Raw genomic sequence first — 25,071 nt, 5'->3', positions numbered from 1 at the left:
GTCCAATTGAGGCTGCCAAGTGTGGGGCTCATTGCATATTCATTCATTCATTATTTGAATTTGATTGAATTGAATCCCTCAAATAGATAAAGTCAGAAGTGATGGATATATATTCAGTTATTTAAAGTTTCAGAGTTTGAAAAATTCTTGAGTTACTTTACCTGCTCTTTATTCTTAATTCATTTCCCTCACGTTATGCAATATTATTCTCTGAATTATATACCCTTTTAGGCAAAATTTTCTGTCACTTTATCAAAACATAGTTTTAGATTCCAGCAAGAATCAACCAATCATCGTTCTAATCCACTTTTACTAATATTTTATGGAAAAAAAAAAGAGAAACATTAACTTAAGAGTGAAAACTCAGGTGAAGTCGAGTTCACGTGAAGTTGATATCTAAGAGCTGTTAGATAAAAATTTAGTCAAATCAGTCAAATAATCTAACGATTCTCAAGTATCAACTTCACGTAAAGTCGACTGTACCTGAGTTTCCACCTAACTTAAATACTACTTGGCAGTTGACACTCATGTTCTTATTTTATGAATTTTATTGCCGGCCTCAAAAGATATATAAAACATGACGATTGGTTCAATGATGTATCATTCAAAATCCAACGATACTATAAAGTTTATTACCTTATTAGTAATGTGGATTAGAAGATATTGTGTTGATAAAACAGAAACAAAGATGATTAAAAGAATTCTTCACTCTTCCTTGTTATTCCTTCTACTGCTTGAAAACTCTGTAGCAGATTCAAACAATGATATTGCCATTTACTGGGGTCAAAATGATGGAGAAGGTACCCTAACAGAAACATGTTCAACAGGAAAATACTCCTATGTGATCTTAGCCTTCCTGAACAATTTTGGAAATGGAACAGTGCCTACTATTAATCTTGCAAGTCACTGTGACCCTCTTATGGATGGTTGCAAAACATTGAGCACAGACATAAAGAATTGCCAAATGCAAGGGATCAAAGTGTTGCTCTCAATTGGAGGAGCAGATGGGAATTACAGCCTAGCTTCCTCTGATGATGCCAAGAATGTTTCTGATTACTTGTGGAACAGTTTCTTGGGTGGCAAGTCATCTCCCTCGTCGCGTCCGTTAGGGGATGCTGTGTTAGATGGAATTGACTTTGACATTGAGATTTCGCCACCACAACACTGGGAGGAGCTCGCGCGCTACCTCGAGTCGCATAGCACGCCGGCAAGAAAGGTTTACCTAAGTGCAGCACCTCAGTGTCCATTTCCTGATGCTGAACTTGGCATTGCACTTTCCACAGAGGTTTTTGACTATGTTTGGATCCAGTTCTACAACAATCCTGGTTGTGAATATGAAGATGGTGATGTCAACAATTTGTTGAACTCTTGGAATCAATGGACTAAATCTGTGAAAAATGGGAAAGTCCTTTTGGGATTGCCGGCGTCTCGTGAAGCTGCAAGCAATGGCTATGTTCCAGTTAATGTGTTGGTAACAGACATTCTACCTGCCATAACGAAGTCACCTAACTATGGAGGTGTGATGCTGTGGACAACATACTATGATAAACAAACTGGATACAGCAACTACATCAGAAGTTTTTCTTGCACACAACAGAACCATACTGAATGCAGAGGAAATGATGAACACAAAGGTATGATCAAGTTCAAACTTCAAACCCTGCAGAGTCCTTATTCTGTTAGGCTACGTTTGTTTACAGAGACAAGAGGGACACTGAGACACAAAGTCGTGTTTGGCAAATGAGACATGGACAGAGACAATGTGTTCAGAGACACTGAATTAGTGTATTTTGTGTCCATCCTGACAGGAATGACACAAAGACACTAACAAAGAAAACAACTTATTTTTTATTTTTTCTTTCATTATTCTCGTTAATTTTTCATAATTATATTTTTTATTGTTATATTTTTCATCTCAAATTTTTTGAATGAAAAAAAATTAGAATAAATTAAATTTTCATAATTTGTTTTAGTTTATCACCAAACAGAATATAAGAACACAAAATTTTGTGTATCTGTCCATCAGTATCTTATTCTGTTCTGTTTTCAGTGTATGTCCTGTCCTGTTCTTAGAAATAAACGCAGCCTTAAGTATGAAAATTTAGCATTTCATTTAGGTAAGATGAAAATGTATGCAAAGAATGGCAATTGTTTTATGGACTTGTTTGTATTTGTCAGCAAACAAATGGTGGATATGGCTTATGGTTGGGGTTGGAGCAGCATTTGCAATAACATGTTTTATCCTCTGCTTATGTTGTGTCTCAAGGAGAAAAGATAAATCACAAGGTAGTTTCAACTTCCAAGTTCCAACATAATTAATAATTTAAAACATAGTGTTATCATTTACTGTATTCTCTAATTACATGTTATTATCATACTTTTCATATCAATAATAGTGGATGGAAAATTGGACAAAAAGATATCATTTACTGAACCCAATGGAGTGAATCCAAACAAAACAGAAAACATCAAACTAGAAGAAAGGAGAAGTAATGAGGTGAAAGTATTCAGTTTTGAAAGCAACATTGCAGCCTCAAACAATTTCTCATCCATTAATAAGGTGGGAGAGGGTGATTTTGGTCCTGTTTAAGTGTTTATAAGGTATGTTGGGAGTCCTAACACATTTGTGCTTACTAATGTGTGTTCCATGCATATTTACATCAACTCATTTCTATTGTGTTGTGTGTACAAGATTGTGCAGTAGACAAACCAACTATGGAAGATGTTTTTGTTTGCTCTAAAATGATGCAATTGATCTTGCTCACCTAAAGCGACCACCATTCTTCACCATGAAGTTCAGCACTCAAAAAACGCTGTCATCTTTTTTAAGGAATATAATGGTAAAAGTTGAGTACTAATATATATGTCCTCTTATAGGAAGTCCTTTTTTTTAATACATTTTATATCAAACCATGAGGTATTGTTAATTTGATCGATTCTTGAGAGTGAAAATATATATAAAAAAAAGTCATAAGGGTAACAAAAAAAAAGGTAGAATTCAATAAAAATCATATTCACATATTGTTGACTGTTTGTTTTAAAATACGAACTAGGTTAATGTTTATCGAATTTTTTTTTTTTCTTAAGTTGGGTTAGCATTTAGAGGTTGTTAATCTTGGTTTGAGTTTAGTGGTGTTTTAGAGGTGTGAATTCATGGAGTTCATGTATTTCTCCTTTCTCTAAGTTAAGTGAAAACTTAGAAGTGTTTTAAATTATGTATAATTTAGGTGTGTGAAGAGTAATTTTACTTGTTTTAGTGTTTGTAATCAAGTATGATTACAGTGAAAATTCTACTACATTATTTTAAGTTGCTATTATTATTATTATTGTATTCTTTTAGAGGAAATATAGGGAGCTAATGGAGTATATGTACAATGTGTACAATGGGGATTTAGGGATGTTCGATTCAGTAGAATATCATATGTTTATTATCTCTGGTATCCGGATGATTACTCTGGATAGTATAGGGGTATTATGTTTGAGAAATTAGTAATGTTTTATCCTGAATGTTTATTTTTTAAACTCATATTAAACCAAATAAACGTTCATTATACATATTGTAAAGATACTCCATTGACTTCCTAGCGGGATTTATTTTTTTATTCAACTGCCTTCTCTAGAGAATCTTCATATTATAATCTAATTATAACATAAATTTAATCTTTGATTTAAATTCTCAAGATTATTATTTTATGCAAATTTGATTATAAACGAATTTTGCAATATGATTTGAATGTTACTTGATTATAATCTAATTATAACACAAATTTAAATTTTGGATTAAATTCTTGAGTCTAATTATTACATTGTGTAGACAGTTGATTATAAGTTTATAACGGATTTTATAATCTAATTATATTTTTGTATTTGGTTCTAATCAACTTCTATAATTCTGTTTCTCAACGTCGTCATCATAAAATATGGTTTTGACTTCAATCACCGCTCTTTATTTTTGCATAATTTTAATCTAAACTTTATAGCTAAGACTAGAAAACTAGACTAAAGTAACTAGGTTAAGGATTTGATGGTCCCACAACGTTTGGACTATTAAATAGTTTCATAACAAAACATATTTTTTAAGTTTTTTTTTAATAATTACTAAATAGTCCTTTTCTAATTTTAATTACAAATTAATTCCATATATTTTATTTAATTATAAAAACTATTTTTTATTTTATAAATTATTATTTTATCATTCATCTATTATGTTTATTAACAATTAAAGTAAAAAACAATAACGAATTAGATCTAATAAACTTTTTGGCCATTCCAATCGATTAAAAGTTTATATTTGATCCGTGACGTTTGTCCAGGGCTGTGAAATCGTGTTTTTTTTTAAAATCAATCGATTGGATTATCAAAACAATCGATTGAATTTCAGGTTTCCCATAACTCAATCGATTGGTCATATTAAAAATCGATTAAAAATTGCAAGGCACCATGATTTTCACAAAAATCAATCGATTGGTCATATTACCCAATCGATTGAACGATGACTAAAATGTGGGTTTTTTAAAATTCAATCGATTGCTTATACTACCCAATCGATTGAATGCTTCAAAATAACTTGAGGTCTCACAATTCAATCGATTGGATAACGATTGGTTGTGTTACCCAATCGATTGAAGTCATCAAAACAATATGGATTTGCCCAATTCAATCGATTGGTTGTGTTACCCAATCGATTGAAAGTTTTTACAATTTTTCTTTATTTCTATGCACTATAGAGATATTTTAGTTTAAAAAACCCATATTTTTATGATGAAGTAATGTCATTTTCATTTATTATTTCAACAACAATGCCATACAAATTTTATGTCTTGTGAATTATATTTTATTTTATATAATTACTTTATGTAAAAAAAATTCCATATCTTTTTATTTGTTTACATTCTATTTTGTTCTTTTTATTTTTCAAGATTTGACATCTCTATTGAATCTTGACTAAAAAAAAAAAACACCATGCAATATATATCAAATCATTTTAATAATCTGTTCATATATTGCTAAGACATATATGAAGTATATATATTACAAATTTTTAATCAATTCTTCCTAGATTAACAATGGAAGCCTCCTTTCCAATCCTCCATTAGAGTAATAGGACTTTTAGACTTATCATCTTCATATTTTACAGTTTTCTCAGGAGGCACACGATCCGTTATTTCCGTTATCATCTTCAAAATATGTTTGTAGAATTAAAGTAATGTGATTCTAGTCATTTTACAAATATTTCATGATAAGTAAAAATCTTTAAGAGTAAAATTATAAAAAAAAATAAATTTACTAAGAATCAAAGTAACGTGATTAAGTGTAAAGAACGAAGACAAGTGAGAAAATCAAATGATCAACGCACGTACAATGCAATTGAACCCTAACTAACAGTAAAGAACGAAGAATTGAGAAAATGAAATCAGAAGTTCAACGCGCGTAGCACAATGCAACCCTAACAGTAAAGAACGAAGAAGTGAGAAAATGAGAAAGAAAATCAAAAGATCCAAGAGTGTTGTACCTGATCGATGATGGTAACAGTGGTAGAACTTAGAAGAGAAAGACACGTGTAACAAAGAAAATGAGTATTCACTGTTGACGTCAATATATATATATAGTGCAAAGCGAAACTATAACCGTCGTCTTAATGTATTTTTTTTTTTAATTTATTACCTAATTATAGTATTCATTTACATGTATTATTTTTTAATTATAGTAGCCTCCTTTATTTTGGGGTTATTCCTACATTTATTTTTACGTGTCACCCATTTTTATTGTATTTTTTAATTATTTAAAATTATTTTTATCCATATTAAAATTCGAATGCATTACAAAATATTCAAGTGTAATTTTAATATATTCTTGAACTCTAATTTATGCATGTATTAACAATTCCAAATTAAACCAGGTTCACATTCTACTATAAAAATTCATCAGCATTGTTATGCTAATAGGAATAAAAATTCTAAACACCTTGCACATCTATTTATCTTTATTATTACAAAAAGTAGTAGGCACCTAATGAGCAGCTTCTACCTAGCATCCATTTACAAATAGTGGCAGTGGTATTCGAAACTCATAGTAAGTGAAAATTAGTGAAGAAAATGGATTGAACTACATTTTGAATCCATAAAGTTCAACATTTCACCGATTTGCATTTGGCAGATATTGCACTCCCTTGGAAGTAAGGCTTGGAGGTTCTCAACTTTTTCATAGGTTGGTCTCTTATAGTCTACTGTCTGTTAATCATTTAGCAAAAAAATTAGATCCTTAGAGAGAGAGATAATAAATTCTCACTATTTTATTTTATTTTATTTAGAGAAAAAAAGACCCATAAGCGAGGATTATCAAATACTGTTAGATTGAACCACAGATAGCCAGAAATTGAATTGAATGCTCACTGATTGGTAAATGCAAATCTAAAAGTACAATTACACGAAACTAAACTATGCTCAAAATACCAAACTAAATTATTGAACAACTATAAAGCAGATGCATTATTAGCTCTTTTTTCAAGCGACAAAATTATTTATTTGCAAAACCAATAAAGCAATAAGGTTGATGCAGAATGCTTAAGGTATACCGGTGAGGGAAAAAATCTGCATCCTGTTGAAGAATCCAAGAAAGCAGTGAGATCAACCATGTCTTCAAGTTTGAACTTTATGCCAGTCTCCTCTTCAACCTGTCAGGCACAACTAAGCCATGAAGAATTGTAGAGAGAGAAGCCTCACGAACTGCAGTGCCAACGAAATCACCCTTGTCATCATCCAACATTCCAGCAGGCAATTCCAAAATAATTCTTCCAGTAGGAACCCTTGCCTGATAAATAAAAAATAATAAGCATAATATGGAACTCTAGTTAAAATGTTTGAAAAAAAACATAGTTCTCTCTGCAAGGATCCAACATCTAAGAACCTGTTCAGTAAGGACAGCATAAGTTTCACCATCTGATTCCAGAAGTATCAACACAGTCACAGCAGGTCCTCTTGCAAATACAATACCTGGAACCTAATCACGGTTTACTTTATTATATATAAAGAAAGAAATCAGCATCAGGTACAAGTGCACAGAAATTACAAGCAAAAGAGGAATGATGGATGCCTGAGAACATAAGGTAAGAAGCAAAAGATCCTAATAGTTGTGCATCTTAGATACCACATAGCTCAGAATGTGGTATGCCTATGAATCAAATACTATTAATACATTGCTTGCCATGATGAGGAATCCAATTTTTGGATATTGAAGCACTAAGAAACTATTTTTGAATAATATATATAGAGCATAACAGGTAAAATGTTTACTAGTTCATAGCCCCTTGCTAAAATTAACACAAGAAAATGGAAACATAGACTGGCTTATAAATGTCAGCTTTAAATTTGAGAAACCCAATGCGCTTTCCAAACATGTCTACACCCTGTTTACACCAAAAAGAGTCCAACTAGTTTCGTTGATTTTGATTTGAGAACATGAATAAGACTAGAAGACTAACAGGTTAGTCAGTTACTAAAATTACCACTTAACAAGGCCTAATTATCAGAAATCATATCCACTTTTTAAACACTGATGATGCAATTACCTGAATTAGAACTTGTCTCAGAGCCAAGGTGCCATCAGCTAGAAATCCCAATCTCACTTTGCAAGTTATGCAACCATTGCTTGAATAAAGAGGAATCAATAGCATTCCTGCAATGGAAAACAACAAAAACCAAACCAAACCACCACAACTGAGACATGTTTTTTATATAGCATGATAACAAGAAGAAACTGTGTGCCTATCAATTCTCTTTTGCCATTACATCTCATGGGGACTTGTCAAAACCTAGCATCTAATTGAACAAAACCTCCAATATCTAATTTTAGTAGCTGTCAAAACCTGCAGGGTGTGAAAGAGGAAGAAAAGAATGCCTAAATCCATCTTTTAATATAATTATTCAGCACATTCCCTTCCTGAACAAACACAAGAACAAAATGTTAAAGAGTGTCATTATAACGTGTAACCTGAGTTTCTTCATTATTAATTCACTTAAGAGAAATAAAATCAAATGAGATGAAAGGGGAACCTGGGAAGCAGGGAATTGGAACAGGGGAAGGGAAGGGAAAGATTGATGATGATGAGTGAATGGCCGGAGCAACACGGTGGCGGCCTAGTGGTGGCACTGGGGTAGCGGCAGTGGCGGAGGGTGGGTGCACAGTAAAACAGGGTCTAGTAGTGGCTCTTAACAGAATCTTGGACAAGTGCCCCGAGAGTGCCATGCTGAGCAAGAATAAAGGTAACTAATTAGTTCAAATAATCACAGTTGCTAGTCCAAAATTTAGTACAGAAAATAGAAAAATGCTCAAAAATTGACTCACATTCTAGCTTATTAATACATTTTCTGCAAGTTAAACTTACATAGCTATTTAAAGAAACAAGATAAACAACTCTTTGTAAAGAACAACATTCAGAGTTTGAGCATTGATAACAAAAAATTGATTTCTGAAACAAGACAAACACTGCAAAACCAACAGAACAGCATTTAAAGTTTGAGCATTGATCACAAAAAAATAATTTCTGAAACAAAACAAACAATCAACAAAACAATGAAAACATGAAGAATATAATAAATCAATGATCACCAATATCCAGCAAGAATCTCAAAGACAACAATAAATACACAACAACAATTTAGCAAATAAACAAGAACAAGACCTAAATAGAAAATCCAACAAATTAAATCACAAAAACCTAACAATTTAGCAAATTAAAACAACAGCAGCCCAATAATTTAGCAAATTATCAACTTAACAGGTTCAAAAACAGAAAATCACAACAACAAAAAATAAAATAAAAATAACAGAAGAACAACAGAACAACACAAGAACAATTAGCAAATCAACAAGTTCACACTAACAGTTAAAATTTACCAGAAGAACACTAATGCAAGTGGAATCATCATGCTAATATGTTTTCTACAAAGATGCTATTTTTGCAGCTAAAATTTCCTAATTACTAAGATCCAATTATTCTAATTTCACATGCAATCAACGTACTAAGTTTTTAAAAGCTAGAAATGATAAAACCAACCCGAAATATGGTTAAAGCATTTCATCAAACATGTTGAGTGCGGAAAACTTGAAACGAAATAAGAGAATTCAAAGTTTAGTATCAATGTGATAGATAAGAGAACATAACTATTGTATACTTTAATTCAGTCTATGAAAAAAATCCAAACCACTGCCAAATCAAATAGTTACTTATTGTAATAGAAATAAGAAGTTGCAGAGTTTCAAGCAGAGTATTGGTGTTGTGTGAGTGTATTGTTTGGTGGTGGGTTTAGGGAACTCACGGCGGTGACAAAAGAGAGCAGTTCGACGGCTAGGTGGAGCGCACGGGTTGGTCGCAGAGTTTGAAGCAGGGCAACGTGGCTTCCAGACGAACGCGAACCCGAACGGTGAACGGCGAGTGAACGCGAATGGTGAACGGCGAGTGAACGCGAACAGTGAACGGCGAGTGAACGCGAACGGTGAACGCCGAGCAAACTTGAACGGCGAAGAACGCGAATGAAGACGACGGCTGAACGAAGACGCGAACGTTAACGGCAACCAACGGCGGCGGAAGCGCGGCTGAGCAGACAAAGACGACGGACGCCGAGCTCGAGGAAGCAGCTGCGATCGGTGATAGCGAACGGGAGTTGAAGACATGGTGCACGAGGGAAGCTAGATAGACGGACGGACGGCAGCAGTATGCCACTCCTTGCGGCGGCGGTGGTGTAGGCTTACAGTGCTAGGGTTTTTTGGATGAGTTTCTGTGAATGAAAGAAACGGAGGGAGAAAGGGAGAAAGAAACGAAGGAGCTTTAGAACCAAGAGTGAAAGGAAGCAAGTTTGGCAAAAACGACGCCGTTTCTTTTAAACCAGTCGGTTTTCTGTCCGGTTCAACCCTCTCGCCACGCTTTTAAAACGTCTTTGTAGCTCTTTATGGCCACGCTTTTGAAGCGTGGCAGAAAAAACCTTTTGGCCACACTTTAAAGCGTGCCAAAAGAGTACCAGGATACGGCCACGTTTTGTAAGCGTGGCCGTAATGAAATCCTGTCGCCACGCTTTTAAAACGTCCTTGTTTCTCTCATGGCCACGCTTTTGAAGTGTGGCAGAAAAAAAGGTGGCCGTTTCTCTAATCAATTGCCACCCTTACAAAAGCGTGGCCGTTGATCCTTTTCGCCACGCTTTTGAAGCGTGGCAAAAATGTGGCGAAATCTCTAATCTACTGCCACCTCATAAAAACGTGGCCATTGATCACCAAAAACGTGGCAAAAAAAAAGCGTGGCCATAGGCCTTTTTTCTTGTAGTGAGTTGTGAAAAATAATTTGTTTATTGGTTGGAGTTGTAGCAATAACTTTCGGTTAAGATTTAAGACATACCATAACAAGTTATCTTTTGGCAATGTCATATAATACAACTTAAAATAGTTCAACAGTATAATTGATTGTATGTTGAATCTGTTTTTGACCAATTTTTGGCACATGTAGGTTATCAAGTTTCTAGCTTCCCTTCTATTGCTTTTTCTATTTTTTTTCCCAAATTCATTTGACTTTTTATATGATATTAATAATTTCATTAGTTGATTATAGAAAGACAAAAGGTCAAACTTGATGGTTTTGAATTCCAATCTCTTTGAGGAATGGTCTAATTTTATTGCTTCTCAATTTTAGTATTTGTTTGAAGAATTTTTTTACGCATCGAGGTGTTGGAGTTAAATTTTGATTTATTTCCTAATAGTGATGTAAATGTTAGTATAACCACTATCTTGAACATATTATATATAAGGTATTTTCATAATTGCTATTCAGTAATTTTTCTTTTTCATGTTCCTATTGTTCATTATTTTCTTCTAATTTTGAACTTAGTGTTAATTCTAGTCTACAACGTCAACTCTTTTGATAAGATGCCTCTTGGTCTCTTGTTTTTAATGTAGACTGTCTTTAAATTGACACAACTAGATAGAGTAGCGGAGTATTTATCACGTCATATTAGGGAGCATCATGAATAATGAGTAAGTTTAATTCAATGATTAGTTCTCATCAACTATGGCTCTTTTCATATTTATGTATGATGGTTCTTTGGAAGAATCTAAATTTTATTGTTGATTAGGTTTATATCGATTCTTGATTATTTTTTTTTTTTTTGAGGAAAAAGTATTACATAATTGTTTTTTTTCTTTGGATATCATTACTCTGTTCATGATTTTTGGAATGGGGTACTTTTGTTGTCTATTGTGTGTCATAAGCTTTAATGCTATTTGTTGCTATGGTAAATACAAAAAACTAAGCTTTGTGGCTAGAGAGTAGTAATAATTATAAGAATTTTGTTGTTATTTTTTATGATTAATTTTATATCTCATTCTTAGATGTGTTTCTAGGTTGGTTGATATGGATTCTATAGCATAGCCATACCAACATCGCTCATTTTTAACCTTACAACTTCATCTAATACTTTTAGAAGGACCCTGAAGGTGATGGGAGTTCTGTCGTGCACATTTATTGCAAATAATTGAATAACCTCATGTTGGAAGTTTTGAAAAGAGGGCCGAGAATGAAGAAAAATGGAGTGTTGGTATCTGACAAGACCATGTAGAGGAAGCTGCAAAAGTTTTGGAGCCACTGAGGGCACCCAACTCTTATACTAAGATAATTTTCAGCAGTAGAAATTTTGGCTTAAAGCTGCTCGCATTGTTGAATTCCATTCAAATGTCAATTAAGGATTAATTGAAGGAAGTAGACCTGTCAGATTTTATTGCTGGTAAGCTAGACAGAAGCTCTTGAAGTGATGATTATATTCCCTTTTGTACTAGAAGATTATGTTTGAAGTTATCTTAGTCTGTTTTTCATGATCTAACCAAAGATAGAGTGGTAACTTATAATATGCGGTCAAACTTTTTTAAGTAGTTCTATTATTTGAAATGTTTTACCTGCTTAATTTTGCACATTTTTTTACATGTTTAATTTTGCACCTTTATTTTGATATTGATAAAATATAGATAGATGTGATTGGTCCTCTAATAATTACTAACCGAATCATTTTAACTTAAAACACTTCAATAATGACCTTAAAATGGGCCTTTAAATTCTTCTAATCAATTAAAAGGGCATTTAGAAGTTGGAACCACCTAACATGAACAATGCATACCAAGTTCTTATGGAATCTCCTTCTCATCGAGTTCTTAACTTCATAGTTCACATCTTTTTATGGAGATATTGATGACTTAGTGTAACTATCAGTTTATGACTTAGTGTAACTATCAGTTTTTGAATCGCTTAAAAATTTAAAAAACCCTTTCTCTCATGTTATCTTTTGTTTACTACTACTAATAATAATTATAATAAATATGATTATTAATTAATATTAAATAAGTATTTCTCTAACATCTTTTTTTTTTCAGTATTTCTCAAGGTATGATTAATGAGGAATTTATACATTTTTATTAATTAGAATAGTTTGAAAATATTGGTCTTTTTGGTAAACAATTTTCACATAAAGCCTTGCTTTTTGTTGAAGTTCCTCGGCTTAATAGCTACAATATTGTTTCATTAAAACCACCATCAATAAAGAGTTTGACAACATTTGTTTATAAGGTAATATCAAGTTTGACAATGGTTAGAAAGAGTTCTGCAAAACATATAAGTTGGAACAATTATTTGTAAGAGGTATTATAATTCTTAATCAAATAAAAAAGAGGCATTATAATGCTTATTCAAAATAATAGTTTGATGCCCAACAACAGTATTATAAAGTTTAAATGTAGTATTTAACAGAGGTCTTTTAATAATATTGCATAATGTGATACTTAGCTTTATTTATTTTTGTTCACATACAACGACAATACACAATATATTTTGTCATTTTTTCATAATTATATAAGCATGTTTCTTTGAAGTAATGAAGATAGACGGTTAAATCCTTTTTTTTATGGAGTACGGTAGTTGGTTAAAGTATTTTTATTTAAATCACAAACTCAAATTTTATTCTCATCTTCCTTCTGATTTGATACTTATGTCAATCTTTTATAATATTTTTGGTATCTTGCGATTCTTTTGAATAAAAGTTATGTACATATCAGTTTGTGAAATTACTTTTCACTTTATTCGTGCCTTTTAGTAAGTGCTTTGAATCCAAATATCATGGTTTTAGACCTTTTTTCAATAAAAAAAAAAAATAATAACTGATAATAGGAAGTTAATCTTCTTAAGAGCATACCCTATTAGTTTTGATGTACGAGAATATTTGCTTTTCGTTTTTGAAGGAAAAAAATTAATGAAAATTCATTTCATGTTTATATGTCCAAGTAGTCATATTAAAGACTAAGGAAGGATAATCATTTTCATCTTATAGCAATTTTGTTTGATTGAATATAATTGTTTATTTTTAATCATTTTTTATTTGAAACTGTTTTTTAGCATTTGAACTTTTGGTATCGAAGCTTTTAAAAGTATTTTTTTTTTGTCTTAAAAAGGAGAAAAATTAAAAAAGAACAATGAATTTAGTACATAAGAGTTTTGAAACAAATGTAAAAATTAAAAAATAATTAAAATTATGGGATTATTTAAACCGGCACAAATCTCATTCATCATCCACCTTCAATGGAGCTACTCGTAGATCTAAGGTTATGGCTGTTTTAAATTGCAATACACAAATTGCAATACACAAGCAGCATTGAAGGAAACTTTAATATATATGACGTTCCAGCTTCACAGAACCATTGATGAACCTGTAGTTAATATATATCATGTTCCAAAAACACAGCTACAAAGACTCTGGCATATAGTTATCCAATGAGAATGAAACATTATGAAGAAATAAAATCCAACCACTAGCATTCAAAGTATAAACATTCCAACTCAAATCCAGAAGGCATGCCAAACTTTTTAACAGCATTTGAATAGCTGAAACAGTCACTCATCACTTAAAACAAAACAGAATGATATAATCTGATCCACCATTATAGCTCATCTAGACTCCAAATAGCCAATCCATCATCCTGTTCGCCATTAATTTTGTTGGAGAAACAATGGCTCCTCCAGTTTGATGAGAAGTTGAGTTGTCATTTTGCAGATGGTAGGGTTGAGAGTGAGCTTTCAGCGTACTTGATTCTGAATCTCTAGCAGAGACTCCAAATAGCCAATCCATCATCCTGCACGCCATTAATTTTGTTGGAGAAACAATGGCTCCTCCAGTTTGACGGGAAGTTGAGTTGTCATTCTGCAGATGGTAGGGTCAAGAGGGAGCTTTCAGCATACTTGATTCTGAATTTCTAGCAAAGGATAGAGGAAAGGGTATAAATACCTGATGGTTAAGCCGTTCACCCAATGCTTGACGTTGCATGGGATCCAAGGGTTTCACACCAACTATTAGGACTCCATTGAGCTGCATTCCATTCTTGTTAAGGGCTTTCTGTGCATAAGAACGATTCTGCATATGCATTGATAACATCATCAAAACAGTATATATGCATAGTTTTGATTGATTGATGCACAACTATCGCTATTTAATCAATATGTTCAAGCAAGGGAAAGATTGCAAACCTGATATAAAATATGCATCCAATTAGCATCTCTAGGACCAGGAACATGTTTCAAAATTTCACCACATTTTTCAAACTCCCTTAAAACCAAATTAGTATCACCTGGAGAAAATCTGCAGGTGGAACTTGTTAGTGAAATGATATCAGTATATACAGTATAAAAACTATATCTCATCATATAATTGAAAGGACATCTGAAACATAGTTGCAAATTTAACAGGCCTTGTTGAAAGGTACAAGAGCATATTCGTTTTTTACACTGAAAACATGATCATTTGTGTGGAAGGTATATTTCTTGCACAGAAATAGCTGCACATCTTCTTACATTGTTTAGAACTCTTTTCAACTCAGTGTAAGCTTTTTGTGTGCCACAGGAAGCATGATTGCTGTCAAGTGGTTGAACTTTGAAGCAATTTCTTTTGGTAATTATTAGGTAAAATTTATGATATTTTATTCACGCTTTCTTTACATACATGATACATGGCAATAGCATAAGGTGCATAATCATAATCAAAGTTATATATATAGTGGACCAGAATTAAAGTTAATAACTCAATGCAGTACTACAATCAATAGTCAAGACTTAAATGCTGAAGTAGGTTAGGACATTACCCATAAACAGTTACCCACTCTTCCTCATTGAAATTCCCAACTGGCAGCGAATTCCTTTGAATCTCTGGCCTTGCTACTTCCAGCTGCGGAGGGAGAGTTATAAGAGCACCAGGCTGAACCACACCCTCAACTGGTGAACTCCCTCCCTTTTCATCTTGTTCTCCACCACTCTTTGCAGTTGTGGGTGACCACCAACTCAACCCTGTAGAGCTCAGCTGGTTTTGTTGCACCCCTCTTAACACATAAGATGTGCTGGCCTCGGATTTGCTTTTCAATGGAGTTGAAAATTCTCTATTTGAAGCTTGAATTGGAGTCCTAATATTGGATTTAGACTCCGGAGATATTTGGTAATCCGGTATGCCTGATTCAGGAGAAAAAGCTGACATGTCTTCCAAGGTAAAAACAGGAGGAGGTGGAAGGTCCGAACCACCAAAATTCTCACGCCACAGAGCAGGTACTGCAGCTGCCTGGCCCGATCTTGAAAACTTTTGTCTCCTGGCAGAAACAGGTGAGGCTAAATCCCGGAAAAACAAAGCCTGACTACGAGACCTTGGAGTTTTGTGCTCTGTGGTGCTCATGTTATATTCTTAATCTAGCAGAATCAAATTACTACCTGCAAAAGCAAACAAAGAAAATGACTGCATTAAAATGAAATTCGCTGAGAAATGCATGATAAGGAATTAAGGATATGGATTCCCAGAATTCAATATAACTAGATTTACCATGCAGCTAAGGTAGCTAAAATCATAATTTATAAAGGTACATGCAAGTGCTTAGTATTTGAAAACCCTATTATTAAAGTACGTATCAAAATTTGGTTCATTTTCGTCAGAGCTAGAATTCTTGAAGAAGAAAGAAGCATCCGAATACAAATGACACAATAAAAGTGTCATGTAAAGTGTAAGAAATCAGAGAATAATGAGGAAAGAATTGCGTTGAAATTAAAATTTTTCAGCTAAGAATCAGAGACAAACACTTTGACTTGAATGAGCTATCTGGAGCTACAATTAGGCATATAAGAGGATTGAAACCGCGATAATAAAGAGATGGAGATGAATTCGGAACAAATAAAAACTAGCTGCAATGAAAAAGGATCTACGAGGAAACGAACAATAATCCCAAGAAGTATAAAATGCTCTATAATGAATAAGGGTTATTCCAGCCATATAACCTTCACTCCCTCAATCCCATCTCAAAAAGATTAAGACAGAAAAAAAATCTATGCTGAAAACCAGGGGGAAATCAAATATTATACTCTCATTACATTAAATTATTTAGATATAATGCAACCATGTAATACTTCTTTGGGTTCCAATTAGAGTAAAATAATTTCAAAGCAACAAGTATTATATCATGAATACACATCAAAGTAAAGCAAAAACCAAGCAAGTAAGGCCGAAGCTTAATTAAGCATTCAAACTTAGACCAACATATCAAGCTTCCTTCCCTCAAATGCTATGTCACAACAAGAAAGGTACAAAATGAAGTGACAATAAGAAAACTATGAAAACTTAGGGACAATGCTTTTTTCTTTTTTTCACACCTACAATTAAAGAGAACTTGAAACACCTTATTTTGGAACTAATCACATTTCTATCAATCTATTTTTCCTTGTTTGTGTACTCAACCATTTTTCTTTAACACATCTCAGTTATATAACTCCATGAACAAGATACCAGCAAGGAGAAAACAGAAAAATGTTCAATCAGGACCATAAATAGTAGAAACGTACAATTAGAGGCAATCACCTACAATTAAATAACCTCTTATTTAATCTAGCCATACAAATTGATTCCTAAAAACCAGTAGCTTCTGAATATACTCCCTAGTATGATGTCATCATTTCAAAAGCCTTAACCTCCTCATTAAAGTATCATATATCTCTTAGAAATCTCTTGAAATAAGTAATTACTTTCACAAGCGTTACATTCTGCAGAAATCATCAGAATTCAGCAACAATAGAAAAATCACATAACAAATAAAATTTATCAATTATATTATCAATAATAAGAAGAAAAGAATAGAGACATACAGAGAAGTGCTGATACTGTGAGTCTGCGACTTGGTAAAGAGGCGAACCCTGATTCAAAACAGAGAACAGCGGTAAAGAGAGGCCGAAGCGGCGAACCAGAGGCAAACCAGGGGAAAGGATCGAGTAGCATCGGCGAGGATCGAGCAGCGATGGCGAGGAGCGACTGCGAAGAGCAACGGCGAGGAGCGACGGTTGGTTGCGACTGCGAAGAGCAACGGCGAGGAGCGACGGTTGGTAGTAAAACGCCGGAGGGGAGAGAGAGAGAGACGGCAATGACGACGGTTGTGTGGGTTTCTAACCTGAGACTGAGAGTTTGTATATATATATATATATATATATATATATTTTTTTTTTAAGATATTAGGTGAGAGAATATTAGTTTAGTAAATAAAAAATTTGGTTGGAAACTTGTATCTTGTTAAAAAAAAAAAGGATTTTTTATTCGTTTACAAAATATTTTATGGAATTCGTTGAAAAATTTGCGGAAATAGAATTTGCAAATTTTATAACAAAATTTTTACTATTAAAATTATAATAATAAAATTTCCAGTAAAATTTGAGAAAAATTAAATTCACAATTAATTCTGTAAAATTAAAAAAATTATTATTAAGATGTTTCGTATGAGATAAAGGATAATTATCAAAATGTTTTTTATATAGATTCAATTTAAAATAAGTTTGTCTAACCTTATCTTTTTCATTTATATGATATTGTCAAATTTAAAATAATTTTTCAGTGTTTCGTTTCAAAAAATTAAAGTCAAATTTATTATATGCAACTCTTGAACTTTTAAAGGTTGTATCTCACTTTTTTTTATAATTCATTGAAGAAGAAAAACTATCTACAGGTGTTGATATTATAGATGTTAGATTTTTTCTTTTTTGAACGTTAACCATTCTCTTAAAAAATACATAAATTTTTTATTTATTATTATTATAATTGTATAAAAAATTGAATATATATTTTGTAACACCTTATCACACTGAGCTTTACGCTTAAGCCGTAAAACAAAGGTGGTGTGGTATTACAACCTCTACAATTTTTATCCATTATTACTACTATTTCTCTGTTTCATTTTATCCATTATTTTTTTTTGTATATTCTTAAGATAAGGTATTTTGAAAGTAAAAAAAATAAAGAGACGGTATTTTTGGTACAATTTGTATATAAATAAGAAAAAATGATAGTGATAAAATAAAAGGGATTATAGAAATATTTTTTATGTCGTAGAATCATTAAATAGGGATTATAGGAATATCTTTTATTGAATATTTATAATTTTTCTAAATTTTCAATTAGGTCCCTATATTTTTTTTCTTTTCAATTAGGTCATTAGGGGTATACAAATAATTTCACAATTCATTAACATTTCTTTTAACGTTTAACATTAACAAGGACTAAATTGAAAAAAAAATAATGTATAGGAACCCAATTGAAAAGAAAAAAAGTATAGGGACCTAATTGAAAATTCGGTAAAACTATAAGGATCTGCAGAATAATTAAACATTTTCTAATTTACCAAACATAAAATGAAGAGCTTATGCTTTTAAAAAGCACAAATAACTTTTTGAAAAATTTTATCAAAATAAGTCTAGATGTTTTCAAAAGTATTCCAATTTTTTAAAAATTACAAGCATAAACACATAGTTTTTAAAATTTTCCAAACAATGGATGAAGAGTTTGTGCGCTTTTTCAAAAAAATTTACCAAACCAAGTGTAATAATACAAGTGCTCCTTATATATAGATAATAAAATGTTTTTGATGTAAAATATAAGGATTTGGATCCTCTAAAGTTTGAATTTCAAACTAAAGAGTAAAGTGTAATCTTCTATCCTTGAATAATTTCTCTTTCATATTTATTATTGGTCCCACCTATGAAATCAATAATAAGAGATCACACTTCATTCTTTAGAATAAAATTCAAATTTCAGATAATCCAAATCCAAAATATAAATAAATATACGGTAATAACAACTAACAAACCTATATTTGAACTAACTAAAGGTCTAAAGCAGATCCTATTTATCCTATATCTCGATCTCGTTCGGCCACTCCGCCGTAGACGCAGTGGGCCGCCACCCCGCCGTGAAGGCAGTGGGAGGAAGCCAGCTGAGATCATTGAAAAGATTACGGAACAGACAGCCAGTACAACACAAGCAATGTCAGCCACTGGTTCAGTAGCAACTACTGCGTGAGAAGCAGCTGCCAATCGCACAGCGATAACCACTGGATATATGGCAAACAACAAGGCTAAAACAGGAAGATCGAATGCCGCATGATCTACCTCATCCTGATTGGGAATCCTTCTATGGGCGTTGTCAACAAGAGCTACCGTAGAGAAAGAGGAAATCATTGTGGCACTGGCAAAGAAGTTCTGTATTGCAAAGTGGGCTAGTGGGGCAGTGGCAGAGACCGTTGGTGGTTCAAGTGCAGCGGCAGCAATCAGAGTGGCTAGGCAAATTGATTGGGTGAATAAGAAATTAGCTCTCCAAAGAAGAGAATTGGCGAGTCTGTTGATTCGTAAAAGTTGAAGCGTGTAATCGGCCACTCGGAAGACGATGATAGCGAAGAGCACATAAAATAAAAGACACATATAACCATAGAATGGGAGATGGTGGTGAAGCATATGCTGGCTTGTGGAGCCATAGCCACCAACAAGTCGCCATGCTAATAATGGCAATCAGCAGGAACAAATGAATGGAGTGTATAACGGGACTCCAACCCCATGCCATGATAACTAGCTAGCCAACAAGAAAATCACTGTTAATATATATGGTCAAAACTCAAGAGATTTTTAGTTGAGCACGTTTGGAAGAGAATCACTGTGTGTACATAGATATGATGAATTATTTATAAGAGAAAGTACAGGGATAAAGACTTGTTTGGGTGAGTTTTTAGAAAAAGATTTTTGTTGGGTTTTTTTTTTTTAAAAATCTTTAAAAAAAAAATATAAATTATAGCTTCTAAAAAAATGTTTTTTTTTTTTATTTTTCAAGTGTTTTTAATTTTATTATTAGAAATTTGTCAAATACGCTAAAAAATAAAAAAGATTTTTTTGGATTTCCCTCCCAAACGCGGGATGATTTTTTAATAACTATGTTTGATAGCGGGAGTTTCTAATATGGAGAAGTGGGATGATTGATGAGAATAGATAGCAGACGGTTAGAAGAGGATATTTGGGTAAATTATATTGTTAAATTAGGGTTGAGATGATTAATTTTTTGAAATAACTGTTTGAGTTTCTTTTTTCTCATTGCACATTTCCAAGGGTTAAAAGAAAGAAAAAATAATTAAACTTATTTAAAGTGGAACTGTTTTTTTTGCACTATAAACTAATTTTATTTTATTTTATTTTTGAATTTGTCTAATCCAAATCATGACTTAAATCTGTTTGTTTCGTTCTTTTTAAATTAAATTTTAAGAATTTGGTATTAAAAATAGGATAATTTTAAAAGTGAATTTCTATATGTTCTTGCAACCTATTTATTATAGATATGCAGTCTTTTAATTTATCTGATAATGCTACATTGCAACCTCAAACAAATTTCTCATCCATTAATAAGGTGGGAGAGGGTGATTTTGGTCCAGTTTATAAGGTATGTTGGGAGTCCTAACACATATTTACTTGTTAATGTGTGTTCAATGCATGTCCACTCATTTCTATTGTGTTGTGTGCACAAGATTGTGCACTAGACAAATCTTGCTCTAGACATCTATGGACTTTTTTGTTTGCTCTAAAATGATGCAATTGATCTTGCTCACCTAAAGCGACCACCATTCTTCACCATAAATTTCAGCACTCTAAAAAGTTGGCAAGAAACACTGATCTTTTTTAAGGACTATAATGGTGAAAAAGACTAAAAGTTGAGTAATGAGTACTAATATACATGTCTTCTTATATGAGGTCTTTTTCTTATACGTTTTATATCAACTCGTGAGGTATTGTTAACTTGATCCATTCATCAACACTATTATACAACTACTCTGTTCACAATTTGAATTGAACTCTACCTTGTAAGAATCAAGCTCCTTATCCTTTATGCCATGAAAGTTCTTGATGAATCGATCAACTACTTTTAAAATGCAGTCCTATACGGCTATACCCAATCGCTATCTAATAAGTGGCAGCCATGCATCCAGCTTCTGTTACTTTCAAGCATAGTGTATCCATCAAAGTTGAGATCTCTTTGCAGGGATCAAACGCCACGTAGTAGTTTATGAGATTCACGGTTTTTATCATTTTAGTCTTATATTCAATTCACTATACTAATCTTTAAAATTCAACTCTAGACATTATATTAGTCTTTGGATCTTTTTCGGCATTAAGTCAATGTACGAAATGCTGAACTGACTCTGACTTGCCATGCTAGATACAAGGGCTAAATTATGTTATTTAGTTTTAGCGCTTAAACAAGACAAAAATGAGGTCGTTTCGAAAAATGAGAGAAGATAAAATGGTTTGCACATTATATAAACTTTTCTTCGTCTTCTTGTTTTTGCCTCGTTTAAGCGCCAAAACAAAACAACATTATTTAGTCCTGTGTCTAACGTGGCAAGTCAACACTTCGTTTGCTAACTCTGTTAGAAAGAGTCTAAGAACAAATATAGTTCCCATAATTGAATCTCGAAGACCAATATAGTGAATTTTAGTTTTGAGAGACTAAATTGATAAATATCGTGCATATGAGAAACCACTTTAGGGGTTTAATCAAGTTCAGGGAGTTTCAATTCTCAACTTGTATATTATGCGTCAATTAATTAGATAATCATCTTATACTATTTGACATATATTGATTACGTTAATTAATTAGATTAACCAAATTAAATGAATTGAAATTTAGAGGATCAAACATTGGCAATAAAATTTATTAACTAACTTGATTAGTCTAATAGTTAGCTCACTAGTCCGCTTAAGTAAGTATCGGAGTTCGAATTCCGCCTTATACATATAGTAACACAGTGGCTAGTTCTTGACCTGCCGAATTTAAGAATACCGTGGACAAAAAAAATCTTTTGTCTTTTAGAATAAGGTATAATATCTTTTACATTAATATCATATAAAAATGAATATTAAATTTTTAAAAATGGCATAAAGGGAATTCCATAATTGTTCGGTATCTGCTTTAAAAACAAAATATATTTCCAAATTTATGTGTAGTTAACATATTCTAATGTCACAAGAAATTAATAGTGTGACACATTAAGGGAAAGTGTGCAATTTTTTATTTGGGGGCTCAACAGGAAGATGGTTTAGGAACACTTGAACATGGTAGTTTATGGAGACACCAACTCTGGATTTTGGTGTTTAGATATTGTTGGCTGTAATCTAATGTATTAGTTGTGTTCCCAACTGAGATTAAATGAGGCCAAAACAACAAACTTAGGCTTTTGGTTTGTTTCAACATAGGTTAAGGCTATTGTGTGTTTCTTTCTTTCCATCTGTATTAGGAATCTGATAATTGATCAGTGAAGGGAAGGGTGACGATGGATTTCTGGCCAGAATTTCTTGCTAGCAGTTCTGGGAAAGAGTTTGTGGCAGGAGGCATTGGTGGCATTGCCGGTATAATCTCCGGTTACCCCTTGGACACGCTCCGAATCTTGCAACAGCAGAATTCAAGAGCCGGCTCCGCTATCACCATCCTTCGAAACGTGGTAGCCAAGGAAGGACTAACTTCTCTTTACCGCGGCATGGCTGCACCTTTGGCTTCTGTTACTTTTCAGGTCAACTTTTCACATCCATTCCACAACTGTATTTAAACAGCATTTCCTCATTCTGTTTAATCAAAGCTATTGCTTTGCTATTCATTTTGCAGAACGCTATGGTTTTCCAAAGTTATGCAGTGTTGTCAAGAGCATTTTGCTCACCAGTTTCCTTTAATGACCCTCCTTCTCTTAAGGCTGTTGCTTTAGGAGGAGTTGGTACCGGTGCTCTCCAAAGCATACTGCTTTCCCCTATTGAGTTGGTGAAAATTCGCCTTCAGGTGCGCGACACAAGCCAATTATCTGAAGCCGAAAAGGGTCCCATAAAGGTTGTTAAGAACATATTGAGAACCGAAGGTTTCCGCGGAATTTACAGAGGACTCAGCATTACTGTGTTGAGAGATGCACCTGCACATGGTTTGTACTTCTGGACATACGAATATGCAAGGGAACTACTTCATCCTGGCTGCAGAAAAAGTTCTGAGGAAAGCTTGAATACTATGCTGGTAGCAGGGGGATTAGCTGGGGTATCTAGCTGGATCTTCAGCTACCCTTTAGATGTTATAAAGACAAGAATCCAGGCTCAAACACTTCATTCTTCTAAATACAATGGTATCCTAGATTGTCTCCAAAAGAGCATAAAAGAGGAAGGCTATGTTGTGTTGTGGCGAGGTTTAGGAACAGCTGTTGCTAGAGCTTTCATAGTGAATGGTGCTGTGTTTTCAGCTTATGAGATTACTCTCAGGTGCTTCTTTAATAGTAACTGAACCATTCAAATGTCCTAAACTCACCAAAATTCAGCAATGTGATTTTAATTTCACTGATTAATTCTTCATTTCTCTTTTGATTTCTAGAACTTTCCCTTTATCCAAACATTCAACTGATTCAAGCATACCAAATATAAATTACAAAACTTATAATAGAAGTTAGAACTTAGAAGCCATTCCATTTAAAGAGAGAAAGCATTTCATTCATTCAAATTTCAATCAATCAATGAGTAAAAGCATAGATCGCAGTGGAGATATAAACCAAAAGAGCAGAGGAGACCAAAACAACCATGACGGCAACGGCATGGGAGGCGGACTTGCTGCCACAAGAGAGCATCCCGAGGCGGATCTCGATGACATTCACCATTGAAAGAACCAAGAAGAGGCATCCCATGACGGAGCCGATGGCGGAGCCAAGCATACCGAAACGGAGCACCTTGAGGTTGATGTGTGCACGGAAGGCATCGTCAACCTCCTTGCTGTTGAGGAGGTTGAGGGCGAGCTTGAGTCCCTGCGCCACCAGAGACGAGAACAGGAAGAAGCTGAAGGAAACAACCTCGAAGACGAGAAGCTTCTTGGCGATGTCAACGCCGGCGTCGCACGAGGAACGATTTTCGAGGCTGCGCTGTCCCGGCGTGGTGAGGGAGAGGCCGACGAACACGGCGATGGTGAAGAGCGAGTTGACGTTAACGAGACCGTCCAGTGCCGTCACGTGCACGCTCGTCGTCGCCGATGAGCTGGAAGAAGACGGCACTCTCACCGTCTGCGCGTTCGAGTAGTAATCCTTTGGATATTCCCCTGATCTGTGAAACAAAAAACAGCTCAATTTACTTTAATTGAAAGGAAATTAAGAAATGTGAAGCGAAGAAGGAAGAGAAAAATTAGATACTCGTCCATGAATGGCGATGCAATGAGGAAGAAGTTTAGTTCGGAGGGGTTTAGGGTTAATAATTATTGCTTGGGTGGGAAGAGGAAGATGCTTTCGTTTTCTTTATTAGTGTCTTGCTTTTGGCAGTTGCTTTCCTTCCTTTTCGAAATCAATGTTCAAAGAAGCGTTTTAGTTTTAGGTAAACTCAACTTCAAAAGGTAACTTACCCTTCTCTCTCTCTCTCTCTCTCTCTCTCTCGTACAGTACGATGTGCTCCAATATTCTATCATGACACGTTTACGACAACATTTTTGGTGGTCATAAATGATTTCATTACTGCCATATGCCCATATCCCACGTCCATTACTTAGCAGTTAGCATCTTGTCTCGGCGATAATAACTGATAACTAGTAAAAATCACAGAATTTTTTCTTTTTGGACCTTATTTTTTTCTTTTTATCTGATACAGCTACTAGCCCACTAGATATTGGGCTTTGAAACTTTGTGGGCATAATCAGACCAAACCATTAACTTCTTCTAGTTCTA

General features: G+C 33.6%; 5 protein-coding genes across 10 annotated transcripts; 2 read left to right on the top strand and 3 right to left on the bottom strand.

The window, feature by feature from the left end:
* Positions 1-670: 670 nt before the first annotated feature.
* On the top strand, positions 671-2,905 carry LOC130941974 (acidic endochitinase-like). Its single transcript, XM_057870635.1, has 4 exons — positions 671-1,634; positions 2,179-2,286; positions 2,397-2,601; positions 2,693-2,905. Exons 1-3 carry the CDS (start codon positions 689-691, stop codon positions 2,588-2,590), a joined length of 1,248 nt encoding a protein of 415 aa, XP_057726618.1. The 5' UTR covers positions 671-688; the 3' UTR covers positions 2,591-2,601; positions 2,693-2,905.
* Positions 2,906-5,874: 2,969 nt separating this feature from the next.
* Positions 5,875-9,833, bottom strand: LOC130940729 (uncharacterized). 6 transcript variants are annotated; one of them, XR_009070376.1, is made up of 7 exons: positions 9,318-9,833; positions 8,052-8,245; positions 7,865-7,938; positions 7,568-7,674; positions 6,907-6,999; positions 6,575-6,810; positions 5,875-6,230 (listed from the first exon to the last, which is right to left on the bottom strand). XR_009070376.1 is itself a non-coding variant. In XM_057868958.1 (6 exons), the coding sequence occupies exons 2-5, from the start codon at positions 8,242-8,244 to the stop codon at positions 6,652-6,654; spliced, it is 552 nt and encodes a 183-aa protein (XP_057724941.1). In that variant the 5' UTR covers position 8,245; positions 9,318-9,833; the 3' UTR covers positions 5,875-6,230; positions 6,575-6,651. The 6 variants fall into 6 exon arrangements, 1 of the variants encoding a protein (XP_057724941.1); XR_009070377.1 differs by having other exon boundaries at positions 6,907-7,013; positions 7,865-8,245; XR_009070375.1 differs by having other exon boundaries at positions 7,568-7,938.
* Positions 9,834-13,710: 3,877 nt separating this feature from the next.
* On the bottom strand, positions 13,711-17,477 carry LOC130940439 (nuclear pore complex protein NUP35-like). The gene is made up of 5 exons (XM_057868566.1): positions 17,189-17,477; positions 15,157-15,769; positions 14,546-14,657; positions 14,307-14,432; positions 13,711-14,222 (listed from the first exon to the last, which is right to left on the bottom strand). Exons 2-5 carry the CDS (start codon positions 15,732-15,734, stop codon positions 13,974-13,976), a joined length of 1,065 nt encoding a protein of 354 aa, XP_057724549.1. The 5' UTR covers positions 15,735-15,769; positions 17,189-17,477; the 3' UTR covers positions 13,711-13,973.
* A 5,197-nt stretch (positions 17,478-22,674) lies between these two features.
* Positions 22,675-23,693, top strand: LOC130940400 (mitochondrial arginine transporter BAC2). The gene is made up of 2 exons (XM_057868525.1): positions 22,675-22,911; positions 23,004-23,693. Exons 1-2 carry the CDS (start codon positions 22,675-22,677, stop codon positions 23,655-23,657), a joined length of 891 nt encoding a protein of 296 aa, XP_057724508.1. The 3' UTR covers positions 23,658-23,693.
* A 117-nt stretch (positions 23,694-23,810) lies between these two features.
* LOC130940399 (uncharacterized) lies at positions 23,811-24,811 on the bottom strand. The gene is made up of 2 exons (XM_057868524.1): positions 24,547-24,811; positions 23,811-24,460 (listed from the first exon to the last, which is right to left on the bottom strand). The coding sequence occupies exons 1-2, from the start codon at positions 24,552-24,554 to the stop codon at positions 23,881-23,883; spliced, it is 588 nt and encodes a 195-aa protein (XP_057724507.1). The 5' UTR covers positions 24,555-24,811; the 3' UTR covers positions 23,811-23,880.
* Positions 24,812-25,071: the final 260 nt, after the last annotated feature.

Source organism: Arachis stenosperma, chromosome 7 (assembly GCF_014773155.1).
Source record: "Arachis stenosperma cultivar V10309 chromosome 7, arast.V10309.gnm1.PFL2, whole genome shotgun sequence".
In the NCBI taxonomy this organism is placed as follows: Eukaryota; Viridiplantae; Streptophyta; class Magnoliopsida; order Fabales; family Fabaceae; genus Arachis; species Arachis stenosperma.
Note: the sequence above shows the minus strand (reverse complement) of the source record. Positions and strands in the feature narration are given on the sequence as shown.